This window comes from Salmo salar, chromosome 18 (assembly GCF_965601325.2).
Source record: "Salmo salar chromosome 18, fSalSal1, whole genome shotgun sequence".
Lineage (NCBI taxonomy): Eukaryota > Metazoa > Chordata > Actinopteri > Salmoniformes > Salmonidae > Salmo > Salmo salar.
In genome coordinates, this window is record NC_138308.1 from 87114235 (window position 1) to 87136886 (window position 22652).

The following is a 22652-nucleotide window of genomic DNA, read 5'->3' on the forward strand; positions in this document are numbered from 1 at the left end:
GTGAAATAGCCGCTCACCCGCCACTTTACCCTCCGGGGGATGATCGAACACTGCCCGGAAACGGCGGGTGAACTCCGGGTAGTTGTCCCTGGCTGAGTCCGGACTGTCCCACATGGCGCTGGCCCATACCAGGGCTCTACCCGTGAGACACGAGACGAGGATGCTGACACTCTCCTCCCCCGAGGAAGGGGGACGAACGGTCGCCAGGTATAACTCCAGCTGGAGTAGGAAACCCTTACACCCAGCAGCCGTCCCATCGTACTCCCGGGGGGGGCGAGTTTCACCCCACTGGTACTGGGTGCTGTGGGTGCTGGTTGGGGTGCAGGCTGTTGAACCGCCGCGTTAGTGGGGCCGGGAGCGCTTCGGTCCCAACTCTCCATGCGCGCCAACACCTGGTCCATGGCGGTGCCCAGACGGTGGAGAAGGGCGGAGTTTTGGACAACCCTTTCCTCCATGGACGGGGCTGGCGCTGAAGCTCCTGCTGACTCCATTAATTAGGTGCGTGATTCTGTCAGGGTTGGCTCAAGGAAGCAGGAGAGGCAGAGTCAAGCGCAGGAGACAGAAAATCCGTGAATACACTTTTAATGAGCATCCACAACGTACGAACACGGTAGGGCAGGGCGCATAAAAACAAATGCTCCAAAAAACCCCAGCTCAAACACTAAGCAGGGACGCAGCCCACAATAACCTTTGCGGCACAAAAAACACAGGCAGAGTGAAACACTCGTTCCTCAAACGACATAAGTCCTGACACAGAACAATCACGCACAAAACACAAACCTACCTAGCTAGACTAAATACCCCCCCCCCCCCCCCCACTAACAACTAATACAAAACAGGTGCGTGCCTAACCTAGACCTAACCAACACAAAGTGAAACAGAGGATCGGTGGCAGCTAGTAGGCCCGGCGAAGACGACCACCGAGCGCCGCCCGGGTGAGGAGGGGCGCCACCTTTCGTCACTGTCATGACACACAGACCACAGAACTCACAACATTGTTCTAGCAGAGAGAGAGAGTAAAGCCATGTCGGTAATGTTCTCAAGATCAAACACATCGTAAAACTTAACAGAGTGAGTTCTTATGATAAGCATCTTGCTTCTTGATTATCTACTGTTACCGGTTCAGTTCCATTGGCACAACAGAATGTGACTGTTTTTCTACAGTATTTCCTTGATGGCATCAGACAAGTTACAAGAAAGAGATAAAGGATAGCGTGCATGTCTTCAATGTGATTTTCTAGGTGGGGTACCACAAGGTGAAATTCTCAAATCAACTTTTGTGATTTACTTTTGCATAAAAAACACTCTGTCAATCCATATTTTTGGAGCAGAAGAGAAAGGTTAATGCAGGGTTTCCCAAACTCAGTCCTCAGGACCCCAAGGGGTGCACGTTTTGGTTTGTGTACTAGCACTATACAGTTGGGACCATTGGGGTCCGGAGGACAGAGTTTGGGAAACAGTGGGGTAATGCGACTATACTAACCAATCATATCATTATCTCATGTCCTGTATCCCTCAGTGACGTGTGGTGAGGTCTGAGGCAGGCTAGGGTTAGTACAGGAACAGGTGGGACACTTGAGACCAGGCCCAAATGGCACCCTATACCCTATATACTGTAGGGCCCTGGTCAAAAGGAGTACACTTAGTAGGGAATAGGGTGCCATTTGGGTCAAAAACTGAGACAAGCTGGAGGCTGTACACCAAGGAGGAGAAGGAGAGAGAGGGAGAAAGATAAAGAGTGAGAGAAAGTGAAAGAGCAAGAGAGAGAGGTGGGATCCAATAGGATTAGTCATGTTGGGCTCTACCACAGTAGCTGATATAGAGAGACTTATTGTGCCTGGAAGACTATGACAGGACAAAATATAACCCTCTATCACTTCATTATCATCATTGGTATTGTCATCATAACTTTCAACAGCATCAACTTCATCAACACTTCTTCTGTAATTGAAGAAACAGATACACTGTTAGCAACCATACTGACACGGTGAAGAAACAGATACACTGCTGGCAAGCATACCGACACTGTGAAGAAACAGATACACTGTTAGCAACCATACCGACACTGTGAAGAAACAGATACACTGCTAGCAAGCATACCGACACTGTGAAGAAACAGATACACTGTTAGCTACCATACTGACACTGTGAAGAAACAGATACACTGCTAGCAACCATACCGACACTGTGAAGAAACAGATACACTGCTACCTACCATTCTGACACTGTGAAGAAACAGATACACTGCTAGCAACCATACCGACACTGTGAAGAAACAGGTACACTGTTACCTACCATGCTGACATTGTGAAGAAACAGGTGCACTGCTACGTACCATGCTGACACTGTGAAGAAACAGGTACACTGCTAGCTACCATATTGACACTGTGCTGTGATTGATGATCTGTGTCAACTGAATTCAACATAATGTCCAGGCCTGAAATGTCAGTGTAGCAGAGGTAATATGCTCTTCTAACTGTGTCAGGTGGAGATTATAAGACTACATGGCCATTAAGGCCAGATCGTTCTTCAAGATGTTCAAACGTTCATAGATGACCAGCAGGGTCAAATAATGTTGAGTAGAGAAGCAAGTGTCTAACATTCATTCATCCAGCGTTCTTCTCTCCCTCCCACCCCTCCTCTACAACCACAAAATAGACATGTGCTCTTCAGGCCTGTCAGTGTAAAAGCAGACGACTACGTCCCAATATCTACAGCAGCATACCACTTAGAATTCATGCTCAATAAATTGCTTAATTCTAATGCTGATTCATGTTAAATTCAAAGTGGCATTATTATAGCCTGGTCCCAGATCTGTTTGTGGTATACATTGTTTCATTCTAATGCTGATTCATGCTAAATTCTAAGTGATATTGTTATAGCCTGGTCTCAGATGTGTTTGTGCTTTTTCCTACTCCATTGTCAAGCTAAGCATTTGTAACATGTTTGGTTGGCTTGACAATTCCATAAGGAGTTGGCAAGAGAGCAGAAACAATGCAAACCAGGCTAGTCTTTTTATGAAACCATCTCAATCTCCTAACAGTATGCTAACAAAGCCATAGGTACCTACTTGGCACAGATGTCAATTCAACGTCTATTCCACGTTGTTTCAATGTAATTATGTTGAAATGATGTGGAAACAACGTTGATTCAACCAGTGTGTGCCCAATGGGTAAGGATGTTTTGCTGTGTGGCCTGTATGATCTTACCTTACCCGAATCCTAACTACTGCTTCCTCCATTATTTCTCTGTCTTCTTTCCTCTTGGATACAGCAGGTCCAGTGTGATAGACATCGAGCAGGTGAGAGTGACAGAGTTGGAGCTGCCCAGTCCCTGAGGGGGAAGGAGAAGGTCAAGGAGAGGGTGAAGGAGGGGAAGAAGGAGAGGAGGAAGGAGAGGGGAAAGAAGAGGGGGAAAGAGAGGTGGAAGGAGAAGGTCAAGGAGAGGGTGAAGGAGGGGAAGAAGGAGAGGAGGAAGGAGAGGGGGAAGAAGAGGGGGAAGGAGAGGTGGAAGGAGAGGGTGAAGGAGAGGAGGAGAGGGGGAAGGAGAGGCAGAAGGAAAGGGGGAAGGAGAGGAGGAAGGAGAGGGGGAAGAAGAGGGGGAAGGAGAGGCAGAAGGAGAGGGGGAAGGAGAGGGGGAAGGAGAGGAGGAAGTTGAGGGGGAAGTAGAGGGTGAAGGAGAGGAGGAGGAGAAGAGGAAGGAGATGAGGAAGGAGAACAGGAGAAGGGGGAAGGAGATGGGGAAGGAGAGGAGGAAAGCGAGGGGAAAGGTGAGGGTGAGGAGAGGAGGAAGAGAAGAGGAAGGAGAGGAGAGGAGGAAGGAGAGAAGGAAGGAGAAAGGGAAGGAGAAGAGGGGGAGAGGAGAAAGGAGCGGAGGAAGGAGAGGGGGAGGAGAGGGGGAACGAGAGGGGGAGGAAAGGGGGAAGGAGGGGAGTAAGGAGAGAAGGAAGAGAGGAGGAAGAAGAGGAGGAAGAAGAGGAGGAGTAGAGGGGGAAGGAGAGGAGGAAGGAGAGGAGGAAAGTGAGGGGAGGAGAGGGTGAAGGAGAGGAGGAAGAGAAGAGGAAGGAGATGAGGAAGGAGAAGAGGAGAAGGGGGAAGGAGAGGGGGAAGGAGAAGAGGAAAGCCGAAGTACACCATCCCAAAAGTGAAGCACGGGGGTGGCAGCATCATGTTGTGGGGGTGCTTTGCTGCAGGAGGGACTGGTGCACTTCACAAAATAGATGGCATCATGAGGGAGGAAAATTATGTGGATATATTGAAGCAACATCTCAAGACATCAGTCAGGAAGTTAAAGCTTGGTCGCAAATGGGTCTTCCAAATGGACAATGACCCCAAGCATACTTCCAAAGTTGTGGCAAAATGTCTTAAGGACAACAAAGTCAAAGTATTGGAGTGGCCATCACAAAGCCCTGACCTCAATCCTATAGAACATTTGTGGGCAGAACTGAAAAAGTGTGTGCGAGCAAGGAGGCCTACAAACCTGACTCAGTTACACCAGCTCTGTCAGGAGGAATGGGCCAAAATTCACCCAACTTATTGTGGGAAGCTTGTGGAAGGCTACCCGAAACGTTTGACCCAAATTAAATAATTTAAAGGCAATGCTACCAAATACTAACTGAGTGTATGTAAACTTCTGACCCACCGGGAATGTGATGAAAGAAATAAAAGCTGAAATAAATCGTTCTCTCTACTATTATTCTGACATTTCACATTCTTAAAATGAAATGGTGATCCTAACTGAACTAAGACAGGGAATTTTTACTAGGATTAAATGTCAGGAATTATGAAAAACTGAGTTTAAATAAGGTGTATGTAAACTTCCGACTTCAACTGTTTATACTGTACATAAATACATTTATTTTGTAATTTTTCAACCCTGGCGTTGCAAACACCATGCTCTACCAACTGAGCTACAGGGAAGGCTGTACCAGGGTTGGTTATGTTTCCACTTGCCTCTAAAGAAAGGTGTATTTCATGTTCAAGCATTCTTATTGGTTGGTTCAACTCTGATGACAAGAAGGCGTGTTGTGATTGGCCCCGCTTGCAGATGGGGGAGATCGCAAACGTCAGGTCTTCCCAGTATGAAAATGTGATGCAAGGGATTTTGCCATCAATATCGTTAAGCCCTGCACAACTAACGTGCTGTTTCCTATTTAACAGCAGCAACAGAAATAAATTATGCTCAACTGGGACCACTGGCTGATGTGATTTATTTGGCCAAAACACAACGCAAGGAGAGTACGATTTACATCTGTTACACTGGAGCCGTGACTCGTCTTCTTGTCTTCGCCGGACGTCACGTGGAGGGATCCGAGACCCGGCTTCAAGAAGTACTGTGGTTGCTGATGCCCTAGGTTTCGCTTTCTGCACAAGTGGAATTCTCAGGGAGCTCCTGGTAGCATGAGTGAGTGGGGGAAATATAATATACTGTTTATTACTTGTATGTGGTGATGGTATGATTATTTAGTGATGTAATTGTGCTGTTACGCTAGTAACCTTCCGAAGCCAATTAACGTGAGGGCGACGCCATTTTCTACCACACGGTGGCGACAACTATTTATGAAGGCGTTTCTTGTTACTTTTCTGTGTTGATTCTTGGTCTTGTTAGACAACTACTACTGAACTTTTATTTTGAGTGCATTATGTTCAAGCTGATTTTATAGAAGTGTTCATATTGATTGTGATATTCTATATATATATTATTTATATTTAATGGAAAGTTTTGGGAGAGGTAGGGGAGTTTTCATGTTTAACCCTTCACCGCCAATGGGTAGGAGGGCAGATATTTCTCCAGTTACTTCCACACCTCTGGCCAGGCCAACTGCACAGGCAAGTGTGCGCTTTCCACATGATTTAGAGGTTCCTCAACTCAGTGCATTCGAGCCAGTTTCACCTAGTCCTAGGAAGGAGGATGTGTCTATGGATTTCCTGGCAGGCATTGTTAAGCAGATAGGTTACTCCATAGGTGAAAATATTGCCTCTTGTTTGGAATCAAAGGCTATGGGAGATGGGTTGGGACAGAAGGTTGATTATGTTGGTGGTACCAAGGCTGGGGCCAGCTCTAGTCTAAATGTAGTGGTGAAAAATGATGTCAGGGAATCAGTGTGTTTCAGGGGGGATGGTTCAGAGGAATGCACAGTGCATGAGTGGGAGGAGACCATGTTAGTGTACATGCAGAAGAAGGGCTATGGTGGGCAGGAGAGGTCAGAGGAAGTTTTGGGTAAGCTGTCAGGGTGGGCACGTGACGTGGTAAGAGTTAGCCTACGCAGTAACCCAGTTGACTTAAGCCAGGGCCCTAGACCGGTTTTTGACATTCTGAAGCATTACTTTAGCGACACAATCAACTCCGACATGCCCCTAGCTGATGTTTATTCTACGTTGCCAATGGAAGGGGAGACTCCATTTGATTACTGGATAAGACTGAACAGGGCCATAGAGGTGGCAGAGGACTGTTTGAAGAGGCAGAACAAGGAGCTAGACAATCCATCACGTGTTTTGACTGTCATGTTCATCAAGCACTGTCCGAACCCAGAGCTGTCATTGATATTCATGTACAAACCATTGCATGAGTGAACGGCTGCAGAGGTCCATGGCAGGTGTCGTGGACGAATCAGAATTAGTTGGGTAACATAGATAATTAAGATGTTTTATTAGTATAATATGCTTATTTGAGGTACTTGTCATTAGAAAGTGTCCATTGGACTCTGGTGTCTTTTCAGTTGCACGTCTACCTTAGCTGGGGCTCAGACACTTGGGGCCCAGAGAGGGGAGAGGTCAGATTTGTCATCATGAGAATGTGTCTTTACCTATTTCTTAAACCATGTGAAGGGATGCGTGATTAATGGGGAACCAATGACTTGTCTCCACAATGTCTGTGAGCAAGTCACTCCCTCCTTTTCTTTATTGTGGGGAGGATTATGGCAGTAAATGGACCCTTGTATGTCCTCTCTTAGATCTCACACTTATCCTGTGATAATATATGGCCTAGAGGCTCACTCCCCCCAGTGAGCCTGTCCAGGAGTGGGGTCAAGAGGGGGTTTGCTTGAGATGGGAGTATCTAGAGTTGACAATTGATATATGCCATTGGATGAAATAGTTCTGTTCAATACCGTACCAGGGAGGGACGGTTCTAAGGAGACCAGATACTGGGCTATACCATTAATCCTGTTGACATAGCAGTTACTGTCTGATGTGTTTTATTGATATCTGTCATACAAAACTTAACCTTTGTGAACTGTTACTAAGTATCTGTGGTTTGTCAATGTACGTTGAAGGGGGTATCGTTGCTATAAAAGATCCCATCCTCGTCGCCAAATGTGGTAGCTAATTTCCGCATTACCAAATGAGGAGTTACAAACACACCAGTCCGAGTTAACCTGTTAGGGCTAGGGGGCAGCATTTGCACGTCTGGATAAAAAAAATGTACCCGATTTAATCTGGTTACTAATCCTACCCAGTAACTAGAATATGCATATACTTATTATATATGGATAGAAAACACTCTAAAGTTTCTAAAACTGTTTGAATGGTGTCTGTGAGTATAACAGAACTCATTTGGCAGGCAAAACCCTGAGACATTTTCTGACAGGAAGTGGATACCTGATGTGTTGTATTGACTTTAAACCTATCCCATTGAAAAACACAGGGGCTGAGGAATATTTTGGCACTTCCTATTGCTTCCACTAGATGTCACCAGCCTTTACAAAGTGTTTTGAGTCTTCTGGAGGGAGATCTGACCGAACAAGAGCCATGGAACGATGATGTCCCATTAGACACCTGGCGCGCGAGTTCATGTTGGGTACCCTCGTTCCAATACGTTATAAAAGAGTATGCATTCGTCCACCTTGAATATTATTCATGTTCTGGTTAAAAAAGGCCCTAATGATTTATGCTATACAACGTTTGACATGTTTGAACGAACGGAAATATATTTTTTCCCCTCGTTCATGACGAGAAGTCCGGCTGGCTTAGATCATGTGCTAACAAGACGGAGATTTTTGGACATAAATGATGAGCTTTTTTGAACAAAACTACATTCGTTATGGACCTGTGATACCTGGAAGTGACATCTGATGAAGAGAATCAAAGGTAATGGATTATTTACATAGTATTTTCGATTTTAGATCTCCCCAACATGACGTCTAGTCTGTATCGCAACGCGTATTTTTCTGGGCGCAGTGCTCAGATTATTGCAAAGTGTGATTTCCCAGTAAGGTTATTTTTAAATCTGGCAAGTTGATTGCGTTCAAGAGATGTAAATCTATAATTCTTTAAATGACAATATAATATTTTACCAATGTTTTCTAATTTTAATTATTTAATTTGTGACGCTGACTTGACTGCCGGTTATTGGAGGGAAACGATTTCCTCAACATCAATGCCATAGTAAAACGCTGTTTTTGGATATAAATATGAACTTGATAGAACTAAAAATGCATGCATTGTCTAACATAATGTCCTAGGAGTGTCATCTGATGGAGATTGTAAAAGGTTAGTGCATCATTTTAGCTGGTTTTATGGTTTTGGTGACCCTGTCTTTGACTTGACAAAACATTACACACAACTCTTGTAAATGTACTGTCCTAACATACTCTAAATTTATGCTTTCGCCGTAAAACCTTTTTGAAATCGTAAAACGTGGTTAGATTAAGGAGATGTTTATCTTTCAAATGGTGTAAAATAGTTGTATTTTTGAAAAATTTGAATTTTGACATTTATTTGGATTCAAATTTGCCGCTCTTGAAATGCACCTGCTGTTGATGGAGTGCACCACGGGTGGCACGCTAGCGTCCCACCTAGCCCATAGAGGTTAAACTACATCTTTAATACTTAATTAAGATACTTTTGCAAAAGTTCTTGACCCCTTCCTGGTTCATTCGAGAGAATGCATTAGTGGGGTCAAGAACTTTTGCAAAAGTATCTTAATTAAGTATTAAAGATGTAGTTTAACTCGGACTGGTGTGTTTGTAACTCCTCATTTGGTAATGCGGAAATTAGCCACCACACAGGCTGGAGGAGTACCAGAGGAAGTGCAAGGCCCCACGTCCCTTGCGGCTGGCCCCACTGGTCACCACACTGACGCAGGAAGTAAGTAGGCCAGTGTCGGCTGTTGCAAACTGCCCAGACCCCTTGCAGCAGCCCACAAATGGCTCATCCGAGGCATTGGATCGTGTGATTGCCATGCTTGAACGGGTCTTGGAGCAGAGGCCACAGCAACCTGTAGGCAGCTATGATAACCGTTTCCAGAGGAGGCCCAGGAGAAGGGAGAACCCGTCTTTGTAATGCAAAGTGTGTGGGGATGCGAATCACAGCACAATGGATCATTGTTATTCACACCACCTCTGCTTCCTCTGTTATGCAGCTGGGCACACACGTCAAGAATGTCCTCGCACATCATCGGTAACTCCCGTAGCTCCATCAAACAGCAACACGACACAGCGGCAGGAAAACTAGCTGGCCCGCACGGGGTGGGGGGAAGTACTGGGCCTTGTGATGTGCCCCAATCAGATAGTGGTGTAGATTTAGAGTCAATATATTCAAGTGTTTGTGATGAAGTCAAGTCGAACGAAAAAGTCATTATGCAAAATACACAGAGTGCTCCACAACGATGAACTCTTCTATACTAGTTACTGGGGGATGTTATAGAGGTGAGTGCTATGATTGACAGCGGCTCTATGTCATGCACATTGAGCTCAACAGTGGTGCCACACCTTGAGAAAGCAGGTGTGCTCAAGAGTGGCTCCCTCAGTCCGACTGAAGTGGTGTTGGTTGGCTGCGGGAGGTTGAGGACCAAGCCTGTAGGTGTGTGTGAATTGAATCTGTCTGTGTATGGCAGCAGCCTCTCTGTCCCTGTTCTAGTAGTGGATGGCCAATGTGATGAGCTCATTCTAGGCAGCAACATGATAAAACACCTCATCGGGGAGCTGAAGACGACCGGTGAATTCTGGGAGAAGATGTCATCATCTGAATACAATGGAGATGACAAACTGTTCCGTCTGCTGGCTAATGTAGAGAGATGGAAAGGGACTGAAGTGCCAGAAAGAGTGGGCACAGTAAGGCTGAAGCGGGCGGTCACATTGGAGCCTATGCAGCAACATTTAGTCTGGGGCCGGCTGTGTATGCCTCAAAATGTATCCGCGGGCAGTGCTGTCGTTATTGAGCCTACGAGGGCACGCTCAAGACCAAAAAACATGCTAGTGGGGAGAACAGTAGCGACATTGTGGAGTGATGGCTGGGTCCCTGTCAAAGTGATCAATCCCTCACCAAAGCCAGTAACAGTGAGACGGAATGCCAAGATAGCGGACGTTTTTCCTTGCATGGCATTAGAGGACTTTGACACGGACTATATAGATGGGCCCACTGTCGAACCGGTCCCCCTGGTGCAGCAGGTCCACAAAATGGATGACAATCCAGACTTTGACAATGGTAGTGGAGATGGCTTGACCGTTGACAGTGCCGTCAAACCACACATAGTGACAAGTGAGGTGTTGCACGAGTTAGGGCTAGGTGACATTGACATTGAGTCCACTCAGTTGTCGCAACAGTGTAAGGCCAGGGAAGTTCGGCTTATAGCCCGCTACGAGTCTATCTTCTCCCGGCACAAACTAGATTGCGGGAAGGCTACTGGATATGTCCATCGCATCAGACTCAGTGACACTAAGCCTTTTAGGCTACCTTACCGTAGGCTCTCCCCTAACCATTATGACAAGCTCAGGCAGGCCTTGGATGAGATGGAAGAGCGAGAGATAATCAGGAAATCCAGCAGTGAGTATGCCTCCCCGCTCATGCTGGTCTGGAAGAAGTCTGGCGATCTGAGACTGTGTACAGACTTCCGATGGACCGTAAAGGATGCTCACCCTCTACCTCACCAAGCTGATGCTCTGGCGGCCCTGGGTGGCAATGCCTTCTTCTCTACAATGGATTTGACCTCAGGCTACTACAATGTGGAGGTGTATGAAGACGACAAGAAGTTTACAGCCTTCACTTCTCCTTTTGGGTTATATGAATATAACTGTCTTCTACAAGGACTATGCAACAGCCCAGCTACATTCATGAGGATGATGTTGAGCATTTTTGTGGATCAACATTTTTCTAGCCTTCTATGCTACCTGGACGATGTGCTGGTTTTTGCCCCGACTGAAGAACTTGGATTGCAACGCTTGGAGTCAGTTTTTGAGCATCTCAAAGCTCATAATCTGAAATTGTCTCCAAAGAAATGCCATTTCATGAAGAGGTCAGTGCGGTTCTTGGGGCATGTCATCAATGAAGGAGGTGTGGCCACAGACCCAGAAAAAGTGAAGGCTATTGCAGGGATGACAGAGAAGGATCTCATGGAGGATAACACGGACGTGCCCTCCCAGGGGAAGATTCGGTCCTTTCTCAGAATGATAGTCTATTACCAGCAGTTCATTGAGGGGTGCTCCACCATCGCTAAGCCGCTGCATGGGCTGACAACGGGGACGAAGGCACCACGCCATGGGAAAGGCAAGAGGAAAAGAGGAATACATAGGAAACTCACAGCAGCAGACTGGACTGATGAGTGCAAACAGGCCTTTAGTCAATTGAAACAAGTTCTCCTCGATCAGGTCATGCTAGCCCACCCTGCTTTTAGTAGACCTTTCTTGCTGTCTGTAGACGCGTCTAGTATGGCTAAGGTGCTGTCCTCTCCCAGGTGCCAGAGGATGGGTCTGCGGCCAGACCAGTAGCATTCGGTAGCAAATCACTTACTTATGCACAGTCAAAGTATCCTGCCCATAGGTTAGAGTTTTTTGCTTTACGCTGGGCCGTCTGTAAGAAGTTTAGTCATTGGCTAAGGGGCAAGCCTTTACTGTATGGACAGACAACAACCCATTAACGTACATCCTGTCCAAGCCCAAACTGGACGCCTGTGAACAGAGATGGGTTGCTAAACTCGCTCCATTCGAGTTTGACATCAAGTACATCCCCGGTCCCAAAAATGTCATTGCTGATGCACTCAGTAGACAGCTATTTGTGCAGCCGAGCGCTCTCCACCGCATCACAAGGGTTCCATACAAAGCCTTGCTGAAAGAAGCTGCGGGAGTACATGCTGAGAAGGTGCAAGATGTGTTCCGTTGGTCGAACCACCCATTCGACCTCGAAAGCTGCTCACCGTCAATTGAGGCAGATGCCTGTGAAATTGTCATGGACTGCCAAACTACCTCCTATCCTTCTCCTGGTTCTCTGTCAAAGGAAGCGGTGTCAGCAGTCCTGAGGTCGCAAGGGGAGGCTGGTCTACAGAACTGTGCGCTGCTACTGCCTCAGCTCACTCAGTCACTGGTGCCGTCTGAGATGTCAGATGTGAGAGTGCTATCCCGTGATGACCTGATATCAAAGCAGTGCCAGGATGACGCACTCGCCAGAGTTGTCTTCTACGTGGACAGGGGCCGTAGACCTTCTAGGAGGGAATGTGGCCATGAACCACTCGAGGCTCTGCGGATTCTGAAGACCTGGGAGAAGCTCACTCTGAAAATGGGTGTACTATATCGCGTTACCAAAAGTTTGCTGTCAAAGAAGAAGACGTACCAGTATGTAGTACCCACCTCAATGAGGGCGACAGTTTTGAAGGGTGTCCACGATGACGCCGGTCATCAGGGGCAACAGCGGACGTTGTACTTGACGAGACAGAGGTTCTTCTGGCATGGTCTGGAGTCTGATATGAGAGAGTATGTCAAGACCTGCAAGAGGTGTGTGTTCAGGACGGTCCCAAAGCCAGAGGCCAGAGCTCCATTGGAGAACATCATCACGACTGAGCTCCTCGAGTTGGTGTGTGTGGACTTCTGGTCTGTTGAAGACTCCAACAACAAGTCCGTGGATGTTCTGGTCATCACTGATCATTTTACTAAGATGGCCCATGCCTTCTTGTGTCCGAACCAATCAGCTAAAGCAGTGGCCCTTCAGCTGTGGAACAACATCTTCTGTGTGTATGGTTTTCCAACTTTAAAAGTAAATTGATTGCTGAGTTGTTGAGTGCTGCAGGAGTCCAGAAGTCGCACACAACTCCCTACCATCTGATGGGGAACGGGGGAGTCGAAAGGTTCAATAGAACGCTGGGAAACATGATCAGGGCTTTACCTACAGGAGTGAAGCACAGGTGGCCCCAGAAGCTGAAGTCGTTGACCTTCGCCTACAACTGTACAGTCCATGAAACCACGGGCCACGCCCCTTTCCAGTTGATGTTTGGGAGAACCCCACGTCTGCCTGTCAACATGATGTTTGGTACTGTGCTGCAAGACTCAGAGGTTGTAGACTATGACAAGTACATCAAGTCCCTGACGAGAGACCTGAGGGAGGCCATGGAGACGGTACAAGTGTCGGCAACCAAACAGCTGAAGAGGCATGCGGGCCTCTACAACAGGAAGATCAGAGGAGCTCCAGTGGAGGTCGGTGATCGGGTGCTGCTGGCGAATAAGGGTGAACGTGGAAAGAGGAAGCTGGGTGATCGTTGGGAGAACAACCTCTATATTGTTACGGAGAAGAATAGTGACATCCACATCTTCAAGACACAGAACATGTCGACTGGCCAGGAGAAAACGGTCCACTGTAATCTGATAATGCCTGTAAACTTCTTGCCTCTCCCTGACACTGCCTTGGAGACACCTAATACGGGAGACCGTGAGTATCCGAGTGAGGAGATGGAGGACTCATCCATGAATGATATACCAGAAATGGACATTAGTGAGAGGACTAGTGTGTGGGTATCAGAACAGACCTCGGAGGAAACAGTCGGAGCCCTCTGAAACAGAGACCCCAAATGTGCTGGAAGATGGGCCACTGGCGAGGGACCCTCAGAACTCACCACATTCTGAGGGTGCCACTGGTGGCACAAGCATGTCAGAGCTAACCTTTGGAGAAGAAATGTCCGAACCCTCTGAGGAAGAAAGGCATTTTGAAGATGCCGCTGGTGGAACAAGCTCCAGCAACAGTCACAGAACCCTTGACCTTGACTACCCACTGACTGTGGACAGTGACCCACCAATGGTGGTTGTAGTTGAACAGGTTAAACATAATAATAACTCTGTTAGGCCTGTCAGGTCAGGGGCTCATAGAGACTATGCAGACACAGAGGGTTTTTCATACAGAATTCATTAGAATACCTGTGTGGGTGTAGGATTAGAATCCAAGTCTGTAGCCCTTTTTTTCTTCTTTTTTTACTTTCAAGAGACCCCACGGAGGTCATGGGTCAGAGGTCAAGTAGACCAAGGTTTTTCTGTCTGAGGTTCCTTTTTTCACTGAGTGTACTGAACATGTAACAGGCATGTTTTCCTACGGGGTCTTTGAATTACCCTAATTCTCTTTAGAGAATAGTCTTTGCACTGGAATATTGAGTGACATATGTATTGCAAGGTATTGCATAGCTCATTTTGTTTCTTTATAGTATGCAAGTGTAATTCAGCAGGGGAGAATGTAACAGGGTTGGTTACGTTTCCACTTGCCTCTAAAGAAAGGTGTATTTAATGTTCAAGCATTCTTATTGGTTGGTTCAACTCTGATGACAATAAGGCGTGTTGTGATTGTCCCCACTTGCAGATAGGGGGAGATCTCAAACGTCAGGTCTTCCCAGTATGAAAATGTGATGCAAGGGATTTTGCCATCGACAGACATCAATATCGTTAAGCCTTGCACAACTAACGTGCTGTTTCCTATTTAACAGCAGCAACAGAAATAAATTATGCTCAACTGGGACCACTGGCTGATGTGATTTATTTGGACAAAACACAACGCAAGGAGAATACGATTTACGTCTGTTACACCTTTTCAACCTAAAAATTCTCAGTATTTCATCGAACTATAGAGAACCCATTTTTCTAATGTTAGAATCTAATGCAAGTTGAAAATACTTCTATGTTGATAGGTTTTTCTCAATGCAGGTGGAATCGAATTCCCTCTCTTGCTCGCTAGCTAGCCTAGCTAAACTAACGTTACCGGCTTGCAATAAAGGTGCACATTGATTTTGCAATTAATTAGCATGCGAATGACTAGTCATATTTTCTATAAAATCAAAGACGAGGATTGTTGTGGCAGAGTAAGATTAATCGCATCCAAAATTGCGTAGCTATCTATCCAAACCACTCTGGAAAATCAATTTGTCAGCATTTTAAAACATTTTTGCTACAGAAACTGAAATAATAGGTTTTCTAGCTAGCTAACTATCGCTAGAACCAAGCTAATAATTTGATAATTTGGACAATAGATTATTCAGACCAGGGCCAAGGGGGAAGCGTCCTGGTCAAGACAGGTCTGATTTCACCTACCTGCCTAGCTGCATTTCTTAATTTTGACCTGGCTGTTAGCTCTGGTCCAGTGCGTTAGAGCATGTTCTTTCACTATTGGAGCTAACTGAGATGTCTATCAAACAGTTATCACAATATTTGGTCGCTAACTATACTGCTCAAAAAAATAAAGGGAACACTTAAACAACACATCCTAGATCTGAATGAAAGAAATAATCTTATGAAATACTTTTTTCTTTACATAGTTGAATGTGCTGACAACAAAATCACACAAAAATAATCAATGGAAATCCAATTTATCAACCCATGGAGGTCGGGATTTGGAGTCACACTCAAAATTAAGGTGGAAAACCACACTACAGGCTGATCCAACTTTGATGTAATGTCCTTAAAACAAGTCAAAATGAGGCTCAGTAGTGTGTGTGGCCTCCACGTGCCTGTATGACCTCCCTACAACGCCTGGGCATGCTCCTGATGAGGTGGCGGATGGTCTCCTGAGGGATCTCCTCCCAGACCTGGACTAAAGCATCCACCAACTCCTGGACAGTCTGTGGTGCAACGTGGCGTTGGTGGATGGAGCGAGACATGATGTCCCAGATGTGCTCAATTGGATTCAGGTCTGGGGAACGGGCGGGCCAGTCTATAGCATCAATGCCTTCCTCTTGCAGGAACTGCTGACACACTCCAGCCACATGAGGTCTAGCATTGTGTTGCATTAGGAGGAACCCAGGGCCAACCGCACCAGCATATGGTCTCACAAGGGGTCTGAGGATCTCATCTCGGTACCTAATGGCAGTCAGGCTACCTCTGGCGAGCACATGGAGGGCTGTGCGGCCCCCCAAAGAAATGCCACCCCACACCATGACTGACCCACCGCCAAACCGGTCATGCTGGAGGATATTGCAGGCAGCAGAACGTTCTCCACGGCGTCTCCAGACTCTGTCACGTCTGTCACGTGCTCAGTGTGAACCTGCTTTCATCTGTGAAGAGCACAGGGCGCCAGTGGCGAATTTGCCAATCTTGGTGTTCTCTGGCAATTGCCAAACGTCCTGCACGGTGTTGGGCTGTAAGCACAACCCCCACCTGTGGACGTCGGGCCCTCATACCACCCTCATGGAGTCTGTTTCTGACCGTTTGAGCAGACACATGCACATTTGTGGCCTGCTGGAGGTCATTTTGCAGGGCTCTGGCAGTGCTTCTTCTGCTCCTCCTTGCACAAAGGTGGAGGTAGCGGTCCTGCTGCTGGGTTGTTGCCCTCCTACGGCCTCCTCCACGTCTCCTGATGTACTGGCCTGTCTCCTGGTAGCGCCTCCATGCTCTGGACACTATGCTGACAGACACAGCAAACCTTCTTGCCACAGCTCGCATTGATGTGCCATTCTGGAAGAGCTGCACTACCTGAGCCACTTGTGTAGGTTGTAGACTCCGTCTCATGCTACCACTAGAGTGAAAGCACCGCCAGCATTCAAAAGTGACCAAAACATCAGCCAGGAAGCATAGAAACTGAGAAGTGGTCTGTGGTCCCCACCTGCAGAACCACTCCTTTATTGGGGGTGTCTTGCTAATTGCCTATCATCTCCACCTGTTGTCTATTCCATTTGCACAACAGCATGTGAAATGTATTGTCAATCAGTGTTGCTTCCTAAGTGGACAGTTTGATTTCACAGAAGTGTGATTGACTTGGAGTTACATTGTGTTGTTTAAGTGTTCCCTTTATTTTTTTGAGCAGTGTACATAGTCTGAAAAAGGTGCAATGAGCTGCAAGATAGCCTTTTGACCTAGTAATGTTGTGTGTTAACTGACACTTTCAGATATGTTTTTAGTATTTTCTCACCACTGTGAGGGATTGGTTGTATATGGTTAGGATTCACTGGAGCATTTTAACATTTACATAAAAATCACACTGATTTAATGTTGTTTAGTGTTCCTATTCAGACTTCTCATCCTGGATAGTGATACTGTAAAGTACTTTGGTTTGTGATTGAGTAGCCAACTTGACTTAATCCTCTTGGGATCATAGGAGTCCACCATGGCTCTCCACATCACTCTTCTGTGTGAGGGCTTTTCCCTCTGGCTAGGAGACTTTACTCAGTTCCTGTGGAGCGTCTCCTGTTAGTTGTAGGCCTTCCCTGCTTTTTCTTTCCTTTCTGGTCAAGTGGGGATTTTGTCTTTGCTGAAAGTCTCATCCATTTCCTTCTCCTGATCAGATTGTGATAAGTGGTGCTATACAAATCAAATGCATTCTTATTACAATTCTAAGGACCAGTTTCCTGGACACATCAAGCCTAGTCCTGGACTAAAAAGCCTGCTCAGTGGAGAATCTCTATTGAAAGTACATCTTAGTCCAGGACCAGGCCTAACCTGTCTGGGAAATGGACCCTTTGTGTTTATGATCAGTGGTGCTAAGCAAATAAAATGCTTAACCTTGAAATTCGGTCACAGTACAAATAAAAAGCATTAACTTCTATATTCATACATGAATATATTGTGAATATCATTTAATCTGACAAAATGGATGACTTTAAGATCTTTATTGTTCTGTTTTGGACACATTAGTCGTTAGGTACTATATAGTTGTTTGCATCCATGGACAGGTTCCAGTCCGCTGTATGGTCTTAACTATTTCGGTATGGTTTTAACATTTGCATTGGTAAATGTTCTGCAATCTCACTGAACACCCGGTCTGACAGAAACTTGTAGTTAAAGTATCACGGCTTCAGAGACCATCTGCATATAACCTTAACCACTAGCCAAAAACCTTTAAATGATATCTTTACTTCCACCCAGATATACTTGCATGCATTCTTCATCAGTTACCATGAATAGTGACTAATGTGAAAGGTCTTGACAGAGGTACATATGATGGATAGACCTTCATAGTGTAATGACTAACTGAAAATGAGAGAGACAACACAGTGAAACAATTCAAATACTCTGAGTAACAAGTTCACTTACGGCTAGCTCTCTTAAATCTATAAAGGTCCTAGTAGTGGACTGACACAAAAAACATTAAATTAGCTTCCTATCTTAATGAAATGACATGCAAATAGATATGAACATAAGTTAACAGTGAGAAAAGTTAAGTGTGTGAACTGGCTATGGGACTTCATTCCACCCTCTTCTTATTGACTATATAGGGAATAGGGTGTAATTTCAGACACACCCTAGGTTTGAAATAGCCTGTCATGACTGAATAACAATAGTCAATTGAACAAAATCCCCAAACAGGGTAATCACACATTAAGATCCTGCTGACTGCTGGTATACGCAGGTTGGCGAATAATAAATCACCACAGTAGAACAAAAGGAGATGAAAAAAATCATTTAGGACTTGAAGTGCAATAGAAAATCAGTTGTACAGTATTATTAGGTACTCGATGAGAACACGTGTGTGTCTCTTTGGCATAGAAAAAATTATAGAAATAGACATCCTAGAAGGGGCATAAAGCCTCTGATGGCAATTTAAATGCTATTTCTAGGTGGTGTAGTGTGACAAAGCGTATCCTGAGAGATTCTGTGGAATAACAGGAAATGGACTGGAACTTTAGGTGAGAGACAAAAAAAACTATTGTGTCTGCTGGGCTCCGATTGGTGAAGCCTGCTGTCACTTGTGGACGCAGGCCAATGGGGTGTCGTCTTAGGCTATGAGGAGGCGGTGCACTTGCTGCAGGTGTTGCTGTGATAGGACAAGACGGTGCACCTGCTCCTGGCCCTTGGCACACGGGATGGCCACGCGGCCTACAAACACCGTGCCTCCCTGCTTCTCCTCCTTCGCCTGAGAAGACAGGAGGACGAGAAAAGAGGATGTCAAAGAACAACAAATACAGGTTGATGCATCCACCAGATATCTGTTGCATTGAGATATATTCCTAGTATTTGTTTGAGTGCCAACTAAGACAGTCTGTGATGTCCATGTGCGTATTACCTTGACGAAAGAGGAAATGGGAAAGGTGGCAAAGTCAGAGGAGACCTTTGCCCCAGGCTGCTGAGAAACCACATGCTCTGCCACTTCACCCTGAGAGAGAGACTTGATGTTATGTCCATTTCCATGAAAAACAGAGATTAGTGGACAAAATCTGAGGTGAAGATAAATACTATGACTATTACTAGGTGTTGATAATATAAATTCAAGCCACCTTCAGTTTGTCCAGGGCATCACTCAGGCTCTGCAGCCGAGCCGTCTGGTCCAAGAGCTGAGCACTAGCACTCACTGTAGAAGAGAAAGACATTAGTTCTTTATCTATGTACCAACTCAAATAGACACATAGTGCCTTAAGTATTCACACCCATCGACTCCTTCCACATTTAGTTTTTACAGCCTGAATTTAAAATGGATTACATTTGAGTTGTTGTGTCACTGGCCTATGCACAATACCCCATTAATGTCAAAGTGGAATTCATTAATTATTATTTACACTTTGGATGGTGTATCAATACACCCAGTCACTACAAAGATACAGGCGTCCTTCCTAACTCAGTTGCCAGAGAGGAAGGAAACAGCTAAGGGATTTCACCATGAGGCCAATGGTGACTTTAAAACAGTTACATAGTTTAATGGTTGTTATAGAAGAAAACTGAGGATGGATCAACAACATTGTAGTTACTCCACAATACTAACCTAAATGACAGAGTGAAAAGGAAGCATGTACAGAATAAAAATATTCCAAAACATGCATCCTGTTTGCAATAAAGCACTAAAGTAATACTGCAAAGAAATTCACTTCATGTCCTGAATAATCGCTGCCAAAGGTGATTAAAATGTATTGACTCAGGGGGGCTAAACTTATCTGATTGAGAGTGTTTAACAAAATGTTAGGATTCTTCTTCCAGTTTGACCAAGTATTCTCTGTAGATCATTGATAAGAAATGACAATGAAATGCATTTTAATCCCACTTTGTAACAACCAAATGTGGAAAAAGTTGAGGGATGTGAATACTTTACCTAAACTGAAACACACATAATATAAACTATGCTACACAATCACAAAACCCTTCACACACACACACACACACACCAGGGCACGGTTTCCCAATAGCGACAGAATTTAGGCTTACGAGTGTTTTAACGATGCATCTTTCCTACAACGGCCGAAGATGTAACATGTTTCCCAGAACACCACGGCAGAGAGAACGTTCGCTAAGCGCATCATTGAGGCATAGTGTCGATACTGATAGGATCGAAAGAAATGCAGTACTGCTGTCAGATCAGCCATCTCCATTCAAATCTTACCTTAACATTAGAATTATTTCACAATACTGACGACGGATCAGCTCCTAGAAATAAATGATCACCTACGGCTGCAAATATTGAGGCAGCTGATTCTAATGCTTAACCTCTAGGGGCTAGGGGGCAGTATTTTCACGGCCGGATGAAAAACGTACCCAATTTAAAACAGGTTACTACTCTGGCCCAGAAAATAGAATATGCATATTATTAGTAGATTTGGATAGAAAACACTCTGAAGTTTCTAAAACTGTTTGAATGGTGTCTCTAAGTATAACAGAAACCTGAGAAAAAATACAAGCAGGAAAACCTGAGAAGAAATACAAGCAGGAAATTAAAATCTTGTGACTGTACTATTTGAGTCATTGCCAATAAAACACACAGTGACAAAGGATTCATTTTGCACTTCCTATGGGTTCCACTAGATGTCAACAGTCTTTATAAAGTTGTTAGAAGCGTCTATGATGAACAGAGACCGGATGAGAAGGAAGGGAAGTTGATGTCCCTGGGATGTCGTCACTTCATTATTGCGCGTTCATGCGCGTTCATGTGAGATGAGACCTTGTATTCCAAACGTTTTTCAAGACACAGGAAAGGTCCGGTTCAAATATCACTGATGTTTCACGTTAAAAATGGCCCTAAAGATTGATGCTAAACAACGTTTGACATGTTTGAACGAACGTAAATAGATTTTTTTAACTTTTCGTCGTGACTTTTCCCTCCCGCGCCCTACATTTTGAGTAGCCTACTGAACGCGCTAACAAGTTATTTGGACATAAATTATGAACTTCATCGAAAAAAACAACATTTGTTGTGGGCCTGGGATCCCTGTAAGTGCCTTCTGATGAAGATTATTAAAGGTAAGGGAATATTTCTAATGTTATTTATGATTTTAGATGATTCCAACATGGCGGCTATCTGTATTGCGTAGTGTATTTTTCTGAGCAGAGTACTCAGATTATTGCAAAGTGTGCTTTCCAAGTAAATTTATTTTGAAATCTGTCAATGCGGTTGCATTCAGGAGGTGTTAATCTATAATTCTTTGAATAACAGTTTAATACTTTAACCACGTTTTATAATGAGTATTTTTTGTAAATTCACTGGCAGTTTTGGGGGAGACATTTTCTCAACGATACGCGCCGATGTAAAATGCTGTTTTTGGATATAAATATGAACTTGATAGAACACAAAATGCTTGTATCGTCTAACATAATGTCCTAGGAGTGTCATCTGATGAAGATTGTCAAAGGTTAGTGCATAATTTTAGCTGGTTTTCTGCTTTTGGTGACACCTGTCCTTGAATTGAAAATGGCTGTGTGTACTTTTTTGGCTATGTACTCTCCTAACATAATCTAACTTTATGCTTTCGCCGTAAAGCCTCTTTGAAATCGGACAATGTGGTTCGACTAAGGAGATGTTTATCTTTCAAATGGTGTAAAATAGTTGATTGTTTGAGAAATTGATATTATTAGATTTTTGCTGTTTTTAAATTTCGCGCCATGCTAGCAATCCCGTCAGTGTGATTCTATCCCCAATGACCTAAATCAAGATTTGCACATTGTTACACATCATGGAATATATTGAGGGAAAAAGTACAGACAATATTTTTATTTTACTTGTTTGTAACAATTGCAAAGACATTGTCAACTTTGTACTTGTAGTCAACTTGGTTCTGAAGTTATCAGCGGTCACAGAGAGATGGATAATCCTCATGATTCTGTGTTCAGCAGAGATCATCTGCCTCACAAGGGCAAAAAAGGCATCTAACGACATACTGAGCTGTTCTGTGAGTGGTCTGAGGCAGTCGTTAAATAACAAGCGTTTTCAAGTGCAACTTTAGTAACAATGGTTTTGAGAAACAGCTCTGAGATTTAACGATGCTCCTACGGAGGTTCTAACCATGAACATAGCCTTAAGATGCTTTTGGGAAACTGGGCCCTGGTGTATTCCGGTCACACACAAACACACACCCCTCCCAGTCACCTGGTGTCTTCCTGTCACACAAACACACATCCCTCCCAGTCACCTGGTGTCTTCCTGTCACACAAACACACATCCCTCCCAGTCAGCTGGTGTCTTCCTGTCACACAAACACACATCCCTCCCAGTCACCTGGTGTCTTCCTGTCACATACAAACACACATCCCTCCCAGTCAGCTGGTGTCTTCCTGTCACACA

General features: G+C 44.9%; 1 protein-coding gene across 10 annotated transcripts in view; it reads right to left on the minus strand.

Moving 5' to 3' along the window:
- Window positions 1–17766: 17766 nt before the first annotated feature.
- The window catches only part of LOC106577911 (dynactin subunit 1), a 35864-nt gene continuing 30978 nt past the window's right edge, over window positions 17767–22652 (minus strand). For all 10 annotated transcript variants that reach the window (XM_082965274.1, XM_082965273.1, XM_082965271.1 and 7 more), the window contains 3 exons: window positions 19387–19460; window positions 19176–19265; window positions 17767–19025 (listed from right to left, as the gene is read on the minus strand). In XM_082965274.1, coding sequence (XP_082821400.1) covers window positions 18888–19025; window positions 19176–19265; window positions 19387–19460 — 302 coding nt within the window. In that variant the 3' untranslated portion in view covers window positions 17767–18887. The remainder of the gene's footprint in view (window positions 19026–19175; window positions 19266–19386; window positions 19461–22652) is intronic.